This window comes from Phyllostomus discolor, chromosome 1 (assembly GCF_004126475.2).
Source record: "Phyllostomus discolor isolate MPI-MPIP mPhyDis1 chromosome 1, mPhyDis1.pri.v3, whole genome shotgun sequence".
NCBI classification, from domain to species: domain Eukaryota; kingdom Metazoa; phylum Chordata; class Mammalia; order Chiroptera; family Phyllostomidae; genus Phyllostomus; species Phyllostomus discolor.
In genome coordinates this window covers 23,565,002-23,582,106 of record NC_040903.2, presented here as the reverse complement: position 1 = coordinate 23,582,106, position 17,105 = coordinate 23,565,002, and the positions used below count along the sequence as shown (strand labels likewise).

At 40.8% G+C, this 17,105-nt stretch overlaps 1 protein-coding gene across 4 annotated transcripts; it reads left to right on the top strand.

The window, feature by feature from the left end:
* The first annotated feature begins 449 nt into the window (after positions 1–449).
* TLR1 (toll like receptor 1) lies at positions 450–9,288 on the top strand. Of its 4 annotated transcripts, XM_036019820.1 has the most exons (4): positions 451–901; positions 1,623–1,771; positions 2,772–2,869; positions 5,802–9,288. In XM_036019820.1, the coding sequence occupies exon 4, from the start codon at positions 5,856–5,858 to the stop codon at positions 8,226–8,228; it is 2,373 nt and encodes a 790-aa protein (XP_035875713.1). In that variant the 5' UTR covers positions 451–901; positions 1,623–1,771; positions 2,772–2,869; positions 5,802–5,855; the 3' UTR covers positions 8,229–9,288. The 4 variants fall into 4 exon arrangements, with proteins under 4 accessions (XP_035875731.1, XP_035875713.1, XP_035875723.1 ...); XM_036019830.1 differs by lacking the exon at positions 1,623–1,771; XM_036019838.1 differs by lacking the exons at positions 1,623–1,771; positions 2,772–2,869 and having other exon boundaries at positions 450–901.
* The last annotated feature ends 7,817 nt before the right edge of the window (positions 9,289–17,105 follow it).

Here is a 17,105-nt window from a genome sequence, read left to right as displayed (position 1 = left end):
AAGCTGGCCTTGCTCACGGTGGTAGGAAAACAGACCCTAGCAAAGCACTGTGTGCCGTTTGTCACTGGACATCACGCCACACCAGGATGAGGGCAAGTTCAGAGGAATTCAGCTAGCATTTCTTAGCTTCAGTCACCCATTTTTTACTTTGCTGTTTTGCTGTTATTTTAAAAGACAAGAGTAGATTCCTTGGGTGTGGTGGCAACAACCCAAAGCAAGTGTTTCAGACTTGACCTGAGAATAGAGATTGTCAGATAGCATATTCTTCACAGGAACATTTTTAAAAATCACTTTTTGAAGAAAGTTTGAACATGTCAATGGAAGACAATATGAGCATCAGATCTATTCTGACAACCAAATTGTTTTAAAGAAGACACGATTAGTACACATTTTATATTAGCACGCGAATGGTCTTTCCTCTTTATGAGTGTAGGCAAAACTTTGACCTCGACCCTTCCCTTTTTCCACTCTGTCCCTTACTAGTGGTCTGATCAGAAGGCACGAAGAAAGCAAAACACCTGAAACACACCCAGACCAGCACTCCCACCCCCTCCAGCACGGCTACAACCATAAGCATTTTGGAATCAGCCGACACTGATCTGGGGATTATTAACGCCACCTCCTTCAGTTAGATAGTGAGTTGACTGTGGTGAAATACAGAGCCACAAAGATATAATTCTGTTTCAATACTGGCCTATCAAATCAACCCACAGTCCATATTCTACACATGAACAGGAGAAAATAGTGGTTGACATTGCAGTGTAATTTCAGCGGGCTTCAACAGATGGCACAAGAGGGCTCTGCTCGCAGCGTTAAATCTGGTTACCAGTGAAATAAACATTTGAGGAAGTCCTTCACTTTCCCGCAGACTGCCAGTGAGACGGACCAGCAGACTGTTTCGGTAAGTGATATCTTTTTAAAAGTATTCTTCTATAAAAGAAAATAATGGCATAACCAGTATTTGGACACAGAAATCTCAGTCTCCATGATTAATTCCTGGGTGTTTTTCTAAGTGGGTTATTTCTGATATGTAATTACTGCAGTTTGAACTAGCATTTGTTTGTTAGTTCCTTGTCCTAAGTCGGTGAAAGGGTTTGTGTGTGTGTGTGTGTGTGTGTGTGTGTGTTTCTTGAATGACACCACATGTCAAGCATGATTTGTTTGCACGAAATATATTTGAGTCAGGACATGAGTATTTGGGTCACACACATTTTCCCATTATTTTCTCGTGGAGCTGCAGGCTGTTGGCTTAAGGTGGTATTCTCTTCATTGGGCCCTAGGGCTCCATCTCTTTGCAGTGAGAATTCTGAGAAGAATGGCACCGGTCGGATTACTCCCGCAGGCAGTGCTGCCTTATGACTGCGCTGCTCTAGTGGGCAGGTTTATTTCAGTTTCTTCTCTGGCTGCTCCCACAAGCTGCTCTTTTGTTTCCTCAGACCGCTGAAACTAGCCTGCGGTGCTCCTGCTCAGGTGGAACTGTAGGGTTTCAACACATTTCCCAGGTTTCACCCAGTTTGATCAAAAGAATTGAAAGTGAGTGCGTCTTGACAAAAAAAAAAAAAGTCACAAAACCATATAGGTAACAAGCAGAAAAGCTCTTGAACTCGTTCCCATCTTTTCAGCCTGTGGTTCATAAGCATCTAGTTGGCCTGGTGCAGAAAAGACTCACTGGGGATTTGTGGACTGGAGTTGGTGGCTGGATAGAGTGTGCGATCACCGGTTAAGGCAAGTCAGGGTCCTGACCTGATGCCCCCAGTGTCTCCAAACAAAGGTAATTCAAATGAATCGATGCATCATATCATATACTGGGAGGCTAAACTTACTGCATCACAGAAATTGACAGACACCTCTAGAGATACTTTCAAATTAGAGCATCCTCTTACTAATCAACTTAGCAAATAATCATTCTATTTGGTAGTAAAATGGTTTTGAGATGCTAATATACATGAGATTCAGTGCTGGTCATTAGGACTTTAATTTGAAAATACTGATTTTCACTGATTTAACACATTTGGTATATATATAAAAGTTAAAGGTCTTGTAAGTACCTAAAACTCAATCTGTTGTGTGTACAATACTTTGACTCCTTAATTACAGAAATAGAGATGGTACTTCTGAGTACTTCACATTAATTACTGTACATGAAAGGGCAAAATGGAAGTTGGGCAAATAGAAGATAGCTGAATCAATTAATTTTGCTAAATACAAGGCTGAGGCCAAGTTTTCATTAAGTGCTGGGGGACAGACAGTTTTACCAGTTTAAGTCTTTGTGCTGGTTGCTGTTGTTAAGGAAGGAAGACAGCTTTGGTCTTGCTAGCAGCGGGGTCACCATGCACCAGGTCCGACAGTCCATGGCCCGGGCATGGGGTCTTCTCTCTGGCCCTTGTCTCTCTGTCATGCTTGAACTTGGAAGCAGCAATTGGTCAGCCAGGCATGCTGTACAGAGAGTTGGTCAGAAGGCAGAAAGATCTCCAGTTTTGAATTCAGGCTTTGAATAAGTAAGGAACCTCATTCAAGTGTTAAGCCCAAGCCACATTACTTTGACTGACTTTTACCAGATAGCTTTGTTTGGAGATATTAGGCACTGGTCCAGGCAATAATTGAATATTATTTTGAGTCTCACTTAAGTATTTCTCTAAAGAATTAAAAAGAATTCTGGGATGAAGAATTGGGAAATTTCTGGGACTTTCAGTTAAGTATAATCAATGCCAAAAAATGCCACGTTGACTTTGAACATGCATTTTAATGTGTGTGTCCTCTTTCTTGCACAGAGTCTTCATGCGTGGTGACAGATGGGGCGCTACTGGGCCCTCTCCTATGTTAGGAGAAAACAGGGTAACGAGGGATCATTGGGCACCTCTACAAAAAGGTGAGTCCAAGCAATGTTTCAAAAACCAGATTCCTTTGCACATCTAACTTAGAGAACTTTTGCGACTCAGGGTTGTTTCTGGGACTTGAATTAGAGTCAGCCTTTGGCATCCGTATACCCAACCCCTCAGGTGCTCAAGTTTCTTATATATTGTAAAATGACATAGTATTTGCATATAACCTAAGTACATCCTCCAATATACTGTATATCATTTCCAGATTACTTTTAAATCTAATACAATGGAAATGCTATGTAAATAATCACATTGTTGAGGGAGTAATGGCAAGGGGAAAAACGCCTGTGCGTGTTCAGTAGAGACACAACCATCTTAGGCTTAACAACGTAGTACACACCAGAAATAACATAACGTGTGTTAAAGGATAGTTTTGATCTGAGGTTGGCTGCATCTGTGGACACTGAGTCTGGGACTAGAGAGGGCTGACCGTATTTAGGTCCTTCTGTGCTCACTGAGAGGGGTGAGGGGATATGTGAAGAGGAATTTGATTTTGCCGATGCAGTCGGCTTGCTTGTCTAATGCAGTCTAAGGGGTTTGGAATGGGATCCTTGCAAGATCTGTGTAGCCACACAGCACCAGCTCAAAGTGTCTCTGGGCAGGAAGGGACGTATCACTCTCCAGGGTTCACCCCAACACAACTCCTTCTGGTCTCATGTGGCATCGAAATGGTGGTACCAAAATAGTATCTGAGATATGCCCCTGCTTTTGCTGTGTGTAATGTGCACTTCTTTTTGCCCAAATTTTTGAGGAAAAATAAGGATGTACATTATACATGGGTAGTACTAGTTCTGTATCTACATGTTTTTAATTCTTTTATTTATGCGTATGTATTCAGAGTGTAACTCTAGAAAGCAATAATGATATCTGTATGCAAAATAATACCCTGCAATATGATCATGGGTTTTATATATAAAATAAAAAATTGAATTAAAAAATTAAAATGAAAGGTTTTTTTCCTACAAGTTTGGGTCAAACATGTGGGTGCACGCTATGCACAGCAAAATATAGTAGTGGATTGATGACTAGAACAATAAGCATGACCTAGAACACAACACTTCATAGAGAATAAATACATATTAGGTAAATGAGTTTAAAAAGTTCTCTGAATAAGAGAGGGAGGAAACTTTTCCCATCTTCAAAACCCCTCACAGCTCACTGTCCCCCTATCACTCTCAGAATAGACTCCGAGCTCCCGGCAACAGCCTGCACCCTGTGCAGTGCTGGTCCACCCCCCTCATCCTCGCTCACTCCCTGCCACAGCACGGAGCTCCTCACCAGCAGCCTCAGGACCGTTCCCCTTGCCTTTCCCTTCACCAGAAATGCGTCCCCACCTGCCCCAAGGTCTTTGTTCTGGTTTCTACCCCAATGCCATTTCTTCAGAAAGGCTGAATCCATCTAATCCATCTAAAAAGACCACTGTCAACCACTGTTACACACCTGCCATTATTCCTGATGAATTTACCCTGTTTTACTTTTCTATACAGCATTTATCACCACATGATATTACATTTAGTCATTTATTTGTTTATTTTCTGGTTCCCAACTGGGTAATAAGCTCCTTGATAATTAAAATTTTACCCTGTTCACTGCTTAACCTCCAATTCTTAAAATATAGCCAATTGTCAGTAAATACTGATTGAATAAATAGATTTTCTGAAGGACCATTTATTTTAGTTTTTTCATTTTTTTAATTTTAATCATTGTTCAAATACTGTTTTCTCCTTTTTACTCTCAATCCAGTCCCCCCTCCCACCCTCCCCACTTCCCTCCCATTACCACCCTCCCCTTAGCTTATGACCATGTGTCCTTTAAGTTTGTTCCTGTGAACCCTTCCCACTGTCTCTTTAAATTCCCTCTTCTCTCCCCTCCGGTCACTGTCAGCCTGTCCTCTATTTCAGTGTCTTTGGTTATATTTTGCTTGTTTCTTTGTTTTGTTATTTAGGTTCCTGTTAAAGGTGAGATCATATGGCATTTGTCTTTCACTGACTGGCTTGTTTCGCTAAGCATAATGTTTTCCAGCTCCATCCACGCTGTTGCAAAGGGTAGGAGCTTGAAGGATCATTTATTATGATCTAATTACCTTTTGAATAAACCAAAGTTAGGCCCTAAACCCTATATAGATTAAAAAAAAGCTAATGTAATAAGGGTCTGAATTCACACGGGAAGAAAACCTATAAGAACATCCTAGGAAAGTGTACATTAAAGGTACACCCAGCTTGAATTCTAAATGATCTTGGGAGGGTTGGGGTTAGGAGTCTTTGTGGATATATAAAACCATCTGTATTAGATGTCTGTGGCTGCTGTAACAAATTACTATAAACATGGTAGCTTAAAACAACAAAAATTTATTTTCTCATGATCTGGAGACAAGGAGTCTGAAATCTAGGTGTCAGCAGGCTGTACTCTCGCTAGGGCCTCTTCCAGCTTCCGGTGGCTTTCATCATCCCTCGCCTGGTGGCTGTATCCCTCCAACTTCCTCCTCCATCTTCATACAGCTTTCCCCTCTGTGTCTCTGTTGTCTGCTCTCGTGTCATTGTCAAATACCCCTCTGCTTTTCTCCTACAAGAACACTTGTCATTGGATTTAAGGACCACCTGGATAAACCAGGATGATCATCTCGAGATCCTTAATTATCTCTGCAAAGACCATGTTTCCCAAATAATGTGACATTCACAGTTTTTGGAGATTATGACATGGTTAGGAGGTAGACGTATCTGCTAGGGGGTGAGGGGGGTACCATTCAAGCCATTGTACTCTAGAGGTAGTATAATTATTAGCAATATGTATATTTCCCTGGTTTTTGATTGTGTGATGCCAAAGAATGTCATCTTCATTTTATGAGTCTCTAGTTAAAAATGATTAATGTCAGCCATGCCTAATTTAATGCAATCATTGAATGTGGATTTTTTCTTCTAGGATCTGTATCAACATGCTCTGAAGAATAGCAACTATAATGTCTAGCATGAGAAAATGACTGAAACTAATTTTACCATCTTCCATTTTGTCATCACCTTCATGTTAATACTTGAGATTAAAATCCAGCTATCTGATGGAAGTGAATCTGTAGTTGACAGATCAAAGAGAGGTCTCATCCATGTCCCCAAAGACCTATCCTTGAAAACAACAGTCTTAAATATATCACACAACAATATATCTGAGCTACGAACTTCTGACACGCTCTCGCTACCAAAGCTGAAGATTTTGATAATTTCTCATAATAGAATCCAGTATCTTGACATCAGTGTTTTCAAATTTAACGAGGAATTGGAATACTTGGATTTGTCCAACAACAAGCTGAAGAAGATTTCTTGCCACCCTGCTGTGAATCTCAAGCACTTAGACTTCTCATTTAATGCATTTGATGCCCTGCCCATATGCAAAGAGTTTGGCACCATGTCTCAACTAGAATTTCTGGGTTTGAGCGCCACACAGTTGCAAAAATCTAGTATGCTGCCCATTGCTCATCTGCATATCAATAAGGTTTTACTCGTCTTAGGGGACCTTTATGGGGAAAAAGAAGACCCTGAGAGCCTTCAAGAGCTCAACACAGAGAGCCTGCACATTGTTTTCCCCACAAGAAAGGAATTCCACTTTATGTTGGATGTGTCAGTCAGCACAGCAGTAAGTCTGGAACTGTCTAATATTAAATGTGTGCTAGATGACAATGGATGTTCTTATTTCCTAAATGTTCTGTCCAAACTTCAAAATAATTCAAGATTATCAAGTCTCACTTTAAACAACATTGAAACAACTTGGCATTCTGTCGTCATGATGCTCCAGCTGGTTTGGCACACAAGCATAGAGTATTTCTCAATTTCAAATGTAAAACTACAAGGTGAGCTTACTGACACCAATTTTGATTATTCAGACACTTCACTGAAGGCCTTGTCTATACATCAAGTTGCCAATGATGCGTTCACATTTGAACAAGGTAACATCTATAGAATCTTTTCAAACATGAACATCCAGAATTTCACAGTGTCTGGCGCACACATGCTCCACATGCTTTGCCCACTCCAAAACAGCCCATTTCTGCATTTGGATTTTTCCAATAATCTCTTAACAGATACAGTTTTTAACAATTGTGGAACCTTGGTTAGGTTAGAGACATTTAGTTTACAAGTGAACCAATTAAAAAAACTTGTAAATATAGCTCATATGACGAAGGAGATGAAGTCTCTACAACAGTTAGATGTTAGCCAGAATTCTCTAAGTTATGATGAAAGTGAAGGGTATTGCTCTTGGACTATAAGTTTATTAAGTTTAAATATGTCTTCAAATAGACTTACTGACTCTGTGTTCAGTTGTTTACCCTTCAGGGTCAGGGTTCTTGACCTTCACAATAACAGAATAATGAGGATCCCTGAAGATGTCACCGGTCTGGAAGATTTGCAAGAACTCAATGTTGCTTTCAACTCCTTAGCCCACCTGCCTGGATGTGGTACCTTGGGCAGCCTCTCTGTACTGATCATTGACTATAATTCAATTTCCAACCCATCAGCTCATTTCTTTGAGAGCTGCCAGAAGATGAGGTCCATAAACGCAGGGCACAATCCATTCCAATGTACATGTGAGCTCAGAGAGTTTATCCAAAGGATAGGCCAAGTGTCGAGTGGGGTGGTAGAGGGTTGGCCTGACTCTTATAAGTGTGACTACCCAGAAAGCTACAAGGGGACCCTACTGAAGGATTTTCACGTGTCTCCATTAACCTGCAACACAGCTCTGCTGATTGTCACCATTGGGGTGACTGGACTGGCGCTGGCTGTTACTCTGACTGTCCTCTGTATCTGTCTGGATCTGCCCTGGTACCTCAGGATGGTGTGTCAGTGGACCCAGACCCGGCGCAGGGCTAGGAACATTCCCTTAGACAAACTCCAGAGAACCCTGCAGTTCCACGCTTTTATTTCCTACAGCGAACATGACTCTGCCTGGGTGAAGAGTGAATTACTGCCAAACATAGAGAAAGAAGATATACGGATTTGTCTCCATGAGAGGAACTTTGTTCCTGGCAAGAGCATTGTGGAAAATATCATAAACTGCATTGAGAAAAGTTACAAGTCCATCTTTGTTCTGTCTCCCAACTTTGTTCAGAGCGAGTGGTGCCATTATGAACTCTACTTTGCCCACCACAATCTCTTTCATGAAGGATCGGGCAACTTAATCCTGATCTTGCTGGAACCCATTCCGAAGTATTCTATTCCCAGCAGCTATCACAAACTCAAAACTCTCATGGCGCAGAGGACTTACTTGGAATGGCCCAAGGAGAAGAACAAACATGCACTTTTTTGGGCTAACCTAAGAGCATCCATTTGTATTAAGTTGATGGAGCGAAGCGAAGAATAGATCACACGTACTTCTAAAAATATTCCCTTTTCACTGTGGCAGCTTTTGGAAGTTCCAACAGTGACTTTATTTTGCATCAACATGAATCTAAACATGACTTTGAATTTATGAAATAGATAAAAATGTGTATTTTTCAGGTTCCAGCTCACCATTTATGGTACTAAAAATAAATAAAATGATATAATTTTGATATAAACCATTAATTTCTAGCCTATGAGGGAGTCCCTTGTTTTTCACGTGAGTTCACTGAATTTATTACGTAATCAAGAGAAGCACCTGTTGAAACAACTTCAGTGATATATGTCTTCCCATGTCCCAGAGTTAATGATAGAAAACTCCTTGCCGTTTGTACCTGTAGCTGGGTTTGTATGGCATATTTCTGTAGCTGTTGGTGCATTTTTCATTTCCACTCAGCACTTGGCTCTATGTGTTGAAGACCGCTTATTACTAGTGCTGGAGACACTTTGCCTGAAGGGCTTTCTTTCTGGCCATGGGAACCCACTCGGCCCACAAAATGGGCAGTTCAGAAGTGCTGGAGATTGTCCTTGGAAGCAGCCCTTAACCAGTGTCACAAAGAGAATTGGCAGATAAGCACCCCAAGTTTCTTGCCTATTTGGAGGGGGTAAATCTAGGGGTGTCCTTTACACTTTCCCTGAGTTCCCCAGGACGATAGAATTCTGATTCTCCGTGGTAGAAAACAACTTCATAAAGCATTGTTTATTGGGTTCCTTTTTATTATCTCATATCCTCATTCCTCCGAGGTGTTTCCTGGGATCAGCTCTGAAGTAAATGACTTGTAGTTCAATACTTGACTCGGGGACTACATGTGGAGGACCCACATCCAGAGTGTGTTACATCTCAGGCCAAATGGAAACGTGGTTTCCTGTGGCTGGAGACCTTGCTGGGACTCGAGTTGTCTGCACTGGCATGCATGAGAGCCTTTGCTGTTTTGGTTAGGAGAGGAATGTGCCATTGTGTACTGCTTCTGTACATATAGCATCCCTGTTTGGGAGGACTATGAAACTAGGGCATGGGCCGATTAAAGCAATGCAAGAAATGAGCTCTATCTGATATTTTTCCAGCTTTATTTTATCAGATATTTTTCATATTTTCTGCCTACCCTCTGATGCTGGCAGCCTGACAGCACCTTGTCATAGCTGCCTCACCTATCTCACACTTTGTGCCCGTGGTTTCACCAGTACCACTGCACAGGATGTTTGTAGAAGCTTGCGCAACCATTCGGGTATATGCACAAACCTGGAAGTGCCATAGATACCCCTGAGAAGATCTGTGACCATTTAGATATTCCTCTGTTTTATTCTGGGGGTAAAAGAAATGAGGCATAGTTCAGCAATGGATTTTAGCTAGAACTGTTGTGATGATCATTTCATAATATACACATATGTCAAATCATTATGTTGTATACCTGAAACTAATAACTATGTCAATTATATCTCAATGCTTTTAAAAAGTCTACAACAACAGCAAAGGAAACAAATGAGGCACAATCTACATCATTCCTCAAAGAGTCCCCAACAGGACTGAACATCACATAGAAGTAACCGGATCGATCACTCACTCTTGGAGTGGCTTTCCCTTCTTCCTTGTTTCATTCTTCTTAGTTCCCTCAATCTAAAGCCCTGAGATTACATCTTCAAACAAATGGTCTTCACACAGGTTCTTGTTCAGTCTCCACTTCTGGGAAGAGAAACTCAAATTATGTGTATATCTTCTTGCCCTAGGAAATTTGGAGTTGATCAGAGGGTATGACATGCATCCAGATAACTAAAATAAAAATCAGTGAAACAGAAATACACAACTGACGTTCAGAGACCACTTAGACTGAGTGAAGAAAATCTTAGAAATAATGTTTTCTCCACTTAGCTTTGAAGGAAGACTTTAATGTAGGATTTTTCAATGTGTGATGAAGAATAGGAAGTCCATTCTAAGTAGAGAGATGAAGAGAAAAAAGACAGGAATACCCAGCCCTAGTCTGGGCTGGTGTCCCAATTTGACTGAAAAGTGACAAATGACAGTGAGATATAAGCATGGAAAGTTAGGTTAAGCCCTGGTTGGTGTGGCTCCGTGGATTGAGTGCTGGCCTGTGAGCTGGCAGGTTGCTGGTTTGATTCCTGGTCAGGGCACATCCCCAGTTGGGGACATTTGAGAGGCAACCAAATGTGTAGCTCTTGTACATTGCTATTTCCTCTCTCTAAAAGTAAATAAATAAAATCTTTTAAAAAAGAAAGATTAAGATTTTATTGTCAGGGGTCTTGAATTTCAAGCTATGAAGTTAAAACTTGGAGACACAGGAAAGTCATCATTTAAACTTCTATGAGCAATAGTAGTGGAAAGAAAATTAAAATCATGAAGTATATGCTAAAAATATGTGAACGCTCTTGTTCTGTAATGGAAGTTGCAGACAGAACTGGTTTTTCCTGTTTTCTCTAGGGCGATTGCACTTCCTGTATTGGACTTCAAGATTTCAAAACCAAGTTTCAGTTGCCCAGCACCACTTGCGTGTTAGTTTGCCAGGGCTGATATACTGGAGTACTGCAACCCAAGTGGCCAAAACAACAGAAATGTATTGGCTCACAGTTCTGGAGGCTAGAAGTCCAATAGCAAGGTGTTGGTAGGGTTGGTTCCTTCCGAGTGGGAGGGAAGGCCTGTTTCTCATTGGCTCACAGAGGGCTGTTTTTCCCTATTAACTCTTTACTTCAATCTTCCTTCAATGCCTGTCTGTCTCCAAATTTCCCCCTTTTTATAAGAACAGGTTAGAGCCCACCCTATTGACTTAAGTCTCAACTAATAACATCCACAGTGATTCTGTTTCTAAAAGGTCACATTCTTAGGTATTGAGTTTAAGATTTCAACAAATTTTGAGGGACAGAGTTCAACTCATTACATCTTGCAAGTCTCAAAAACATCCTTAAATGGAGGCCTAAAGTCAATTAAAGTTTACCTAACAAACTTAAGATTTCGAGAAGTTAGATCGATCCTATATAAAAGTATTTGATCTCAGAAGTAGGTTTAAGAAGTCTGGAAGGAAGTTGACATTGTTTTGGTAGAATCTCCTTTCAAAGCGTTCTAAGTTGGGTGAAGATGAATTCGGGTCAAAGTATGGACAAATATATAGTAATGAAAATAAAGTTTTCACAGGTAAATTAGAGGAAATATCACAGAATGGGTAAATATGCAATCTCCAATTCTGAATGTTTAGGTTTCAATTCTAGCCCCATCACTAATTTGTGGATGACCTTGGACAATTACTTAAACTTTCTAAGCCTAGGTTTCACTATTTGTAAAATGTAACCTTAGAATAGCTAGCCAAGACCTTTAGATTTCCAGGTATAAATTAAAGACTGGGGGCAACATGTCCCCTAAACTGCAGAGGCCGCATGGCAAGCTTTCCAAGTGGTTCTGCTGAAGCCTCTCTTCCTAAGATTAGGGTGAGGAGCACACACACTCCTGCCCAGTCTCATACTATTGCCAGGAGAATTAAATGAGTTCATATATGTAATGTGCACAGAACAGTGCCTGGCACAAAGTGAAAACAAATGTTAAAAAACAACAACAAATTTTAGCTATGATGATGATGATGATGTCCTACTTACTATTACTGTTATTATTACCACCTTCATTATCTTATGCCGCCAAATATGGGACTGGAGCTGAGCTGCTAATCTACTAATTATGTTCAGTCTAGAGTGTCCTGGACTTTCTAAGATGAAATAAAATCAGCAAAGAGACAAAATTTTACTACATAAACTTGGAAACAGCTCTATGTTAAGACGAACAAGCAAATGAGCAAGCAAACAGAGATCTGCAAAATGGCAAATGGGGAAACAACAAATTGAGAAGTAAACTGGTAGCGAATATCATAGGTAATATTCTTTTACTTTTTTTACATGAAGAATTCATTGACTAAAATAGAAAAGCACCAAGATCCCAACTGATATATTGTCAACGAGAACGGGCAGCTCAAAACAGGACACAAATGTGTGAAAAATTTCAGCCTAATGAATGCAACATGAGCGTCACCGAAGTTTCCACTTTGCGGGCTACCGTTTCCTTTTATTGTTGAGTAAAACCATCTGAGTCCCCAGCCTGCGTGCTTATGGCAATGCCATCCCTCCTGAGGATTTCAGAGGTGTGCTGAGTTTCCTGATAATCTTTCACACTCTCTCTTCCTGGGCTGTGTCTTCCCACCACTCCCCAACACTTTGGACAGCTCGGTGCAGCGTTTCTTGGCTTTTCCTGAGTTCTCTGATGGACTTTATCCTTATACTAGGACACAGTTGCTTTTTGAATTCCCCAAGTTAACACCCCACACAAGCGGATGACAACTCTTAATAAACATCCATTGTCGATGTTAAACAACGAGGTCCCAGGTACTGTGTGTCTTTGAGAGTCAGGGGACAGGAGTGCTGCTTGGTGGTGGTGACGCAGTCACAGGCAGGCCTGTGAAAGCATTTCCCTCTCTTCCAAGACAACTTAAGGATACCTCTTAGAACTTAAATCTGATGGTCCCCTCCCCCAAAAGAAATCAAAGCATTGGAAAATATGCTAAGGGACTTTCTAAGAAATTAGAGCAAAAAAATTAATTGTCAATGCAAGAGGGAAAAATAAAGACCTAAGTTGGGAGGTCCATGTCTATCTAGTAGGTGTTCCAGAAAGAGAGAATGGAAGGAAAGACAGTATCAAATAAATGAAACAAAGCCTGAGCCCTGACTTTTCAGGACTCAGTTGGTTGGGCATCAGCCCACAAATGGAAAGGTCATCGGTTCAATTCCTGGTCAGGGCACAGGCTGGAGTTTGGGGTTCAGTCCCCAGTTAGGGTGCATACATAAGGAGGCCAGTCAGTGTGTCTCTGTCACATCGATGTTTCACTTTCTCTTTCTTCCTCCCTTTGCTTCTCTCCAAAATAAAAAAACAAAGGAATTCCACTGAAGGACATGAGTCTCATAACTGTGCCCAGAAAAATTAATGCTATAAGCCCCCCTTCTCACGACATTTTAGAACACCAAGGACTGTGGCTCTAAAAAATTACACACAGATAAAAGCACATATGAAGGATCAGAAATCATTTGGCATTACACTTCTCAATACAACACTAGAAACTGGAAAATGATAGAGCAATATCTTCAAAATTGTGTGGAAATTTATTTGCTACTTAGAAATTTAGATCCTGCCAAACAGTCGCTCAAATATGAGGAAGGGCATTTAAGTTCCAGCTCCAAGTTGAAATTAAAACACTCTTTCTTTGGAAACTGCTGGAGGGTGTGTTCCACTGCAGCAGGTGAAAGCCAAGAAAGGAGATGCTGTGTGTCCCAGGAAGCGGGTGGGCTACGGTACGAGAGCGAGGAGCAAGGACTTTTCAGGGCGGCAGTAACTCATGAGCAGAGGATGTCAGCTCGGTAGCCATCCTGGAGACTATCCAGTCCATACGGGAACAGGATCATTTAAAATTTTTGACTTGAGAGATATTTGAGAATGTGGGGAAAATTATCATAGATACTGAGAAAATACCAAAATAAAATACAAAACAATTTTTAATGAGAGAAAAACTGAGGAGTGTAATCATTGAGCATCATCATAGTACATAATAGTTTTTAGTGGTGTCCCAATATATTTACATAGGCCATATAATATACTGTATTTGCTGTGTATAACATGTGCCCACATTTTTGTGTGCATTTATACGCAAGATTATTATATCATTATAGCCATGTGATATAATCATGATACCCACGTATAACGCACACCCTTATTTTTCCCTAAAAATTTTGGACAAAAAGGTGTGCATTATACATGATGTACATTGTACATGGTGAACACTGTGCAACAATTTAACCAAAAGTAAGAGAGAGCTGTTTAAAAAAGTGAACGATTGAGTTAGAGAAATATTTATTTATTTATTTATTTATTTTAAATAATTTTTTCTAATTATTTTACTGATTTATTTTTAGAGAGAGGGAAGGGAGGGAGAAGGAGAGGGAGAGAAACATTGATGTGCAAGAGATACATTGATTGGCTGCCTCCCATATGCCCCCTACCAGGGACCTGGCCTTCTACCTAAGCATGTGCCCTGACCTGGAATTGAACCTGTGATGTTTTCGTTCACAGGCTGGTACTCAACCCACTGAGCCACACCAGCTAGGGTGAGAAACAAAGTTTTAAAGATATAAATGACACCAGATGTAGTTGGTGTGTTGATGAGTATTTAACATTAGATTCTTACAAAAAAAAGCTCCATGACAAAGAATTAACATTTTCCCCATTCCTTCTATAAGTCTAGAAAAGTTAACTAAATGATAAACCCCTGATTTACAGTGTTTGCCAATTTCATGGTGCAAATACTCCCCCATGGTCAGTTTTAAGGTACCAATGAGATGTCACTAAAGGTGGAGTTTGGAGGAGTTGTGCCAGCCATTGTGTAGTGTTTCCACCATAAAGATACAACAGACATAAATAATCCCAAGAGCATAATAACAGTAAAGTAATTGGGAAGTGCTGAGTTTTAAGTACCTACTCCTTTTGTGTTTTAATATAGTCAATTGCAAGTATATATAATTTCATTTTTAATAGTGGGTGTTTTCAATAACTGGCTCACAAAATTCTTCAAAATTAAAAATGGGCTCTCAGGAGCTGCCATAAGCTGGACACAGCAGACCACTGGATATATCAGAGATAGCGAAATAAGGATGACTCGGTGTGTAACTTTTTTGCATTGAGTCAAAACAATGGCATGTGGCTTGGAGGCAAACAAGGAAATCCAGGGAGATTCCTCATGTTGGTGTGTCTTATAGGGTTGAGTTTCTCTGTGACTCGGTCTAAGATAAACACCAAGCAACTCGTTAATAAAGTTTTGTTAATAAAGTTACTGGCACCTGCATGAGGAATCCACACTTTCAACCGTTTTTCCTTTGCTACTCCCTGATTAGCCTACACTTCTTTTTCCTTTGCCATTCTCTGCTTAGCCTATAATTTTTTCTTCCTTTTTTCTTCATTCCTTTCCTCTCCCTTGCCATATATCCTAATTTTCTCCATCTTTTTGTTCCCCATTCTTCTCCTGTGTTTTTGCTTTCTCTTTTTGATCTGCTATCCTTTCTGCATTTCAAAATGTTGCATTTTCTCTCTTCCTCTTAAATCTTTCTTTATTATTTGCCTATCCTTCCTCTTCTCCCCTGCCATTCCACTTCTAATAATATACACTTTTTCTTTCTTGTCCCTAAAGCCTTTGGGATAGTTTCTGAGGACACAGGTCCTAATATATGTCTCTATAATAGTATCATTCACAAAGTGAGCAGGGTCAATTGACAAAGGGAGAAGGAGCTGGAATCAGGAGGGAAGGAAATGAGAAATATTAATATTTGGGACCTCTGGGCAAGATGGAGGTGTAGGGAGATACACTTTGCCTCTTTGCACAACCAAAAGAAGGACAACAACTAATTAAAAACAAAAATAACCAGAACTGCCTGAAAATTGAACTGTGTGAACTCTGACAACCAAGGAGTTAAAGAAGAAACATTCATCCAGACTGGTAGGAGGGATGGACACAGGCAGCTGGGGTGGAGAGGACTCTTGGCAAGGTGGTGGCTGGAGAGCCGGAGCAGGTGAGGCAGTGGGACCGGCAGACCTGGCAGTCCCACATTTGCATGTGGATAAACTGGCAGGAACAACTGGGGAGTGAGACAGACTGAGTAACACAGGGTTCCAGTGCGGGAAACTAAAGCCTCAAAACTTCTGATTTTAAAAACCTGTGGGGGTTTGCGGTGGTGGGGGAAACTCCCAGCCTAATAGGAGAGTCCATTGGAGACACCCACAGGATCCTAGAACGTGCGCAAACCCACCCACCTGGGAACCAGCACCAGATGGGTCCAATTTACTTATGGGTCGTGGGGGAAGTGACTGAAAGATGCCAAGAGCTGAGCAGGAAGCACTGTTCCCTCTCAGACCCCTTCCCCACATACAGCTATGTGGGTTGTCCCATCCTGGCGAATACCTAAGGCTCTGCCCCTTACTACATAACAGACCTATGAAGACAAAGAAATATGGCCCCAAAGAAAGAACAGATCAAAGCTCCAGAAAAAAATACAGCTAAGCAATGAAGAGATAGCCAATCTATCAGATGCACAGTTCAAAACACTGGTAATCAGGATGCTCACAGAAGTGGTTGAGTATAGTCGCAAAATAGAGGAAGAAGTGAAGGCTATGCAAAGTGAAATAAAGGAAAATGTACAGGAATCCAACAGTGAAGGGAAGGAAACCAGGACTTAAATCAATGAGTTGGAGCAGAAGGAAGAAATAAACATTCAACCAGAACAAAATGAAGAAAAAAGAGTTTTAAAAAGTGAAGACAGGCTTAGGAAACTCAAGAACTTTAAATGTTCCAACATCCAAATCATAGGGGTGCCAGTAGGAGAAGTGGAAGAGCAAGAAATTGAAAACTTACTTGAAAAAATAATGAAGGTGAACTTCCCCAGTCTGGCAAAGGAAACAGACTTCCAGGAAGTCCAGGAAGCTCAGAGAGTCCCATAGAAGTTGAACCCAAGGAAGCACACACCAAGGTACGTCATAATTATGTTACCCAAGATAAAAGTTAAGGAGAGAGTCTTAAACACAGCACGGGAAAAGGAGACAGTTCCCTACAATGGAGTTCGCATAACAATGTCAGCTGATTTCTCAAAAAAACCCTTGCAGGCAAGAAGCCTGAAAGAAGTATTCAATGTCATGAAAGGCAAGGACCTACATCCAAGATTACTCTATCTAGCACCACTTTCATTTAGAATGGGAGGGCTGATAAAGTGTTTCCCACATAAGGGCAAGTTAAAGGAGTTCATCATTACCACACCCTTATTATATGAAATGTTAAAG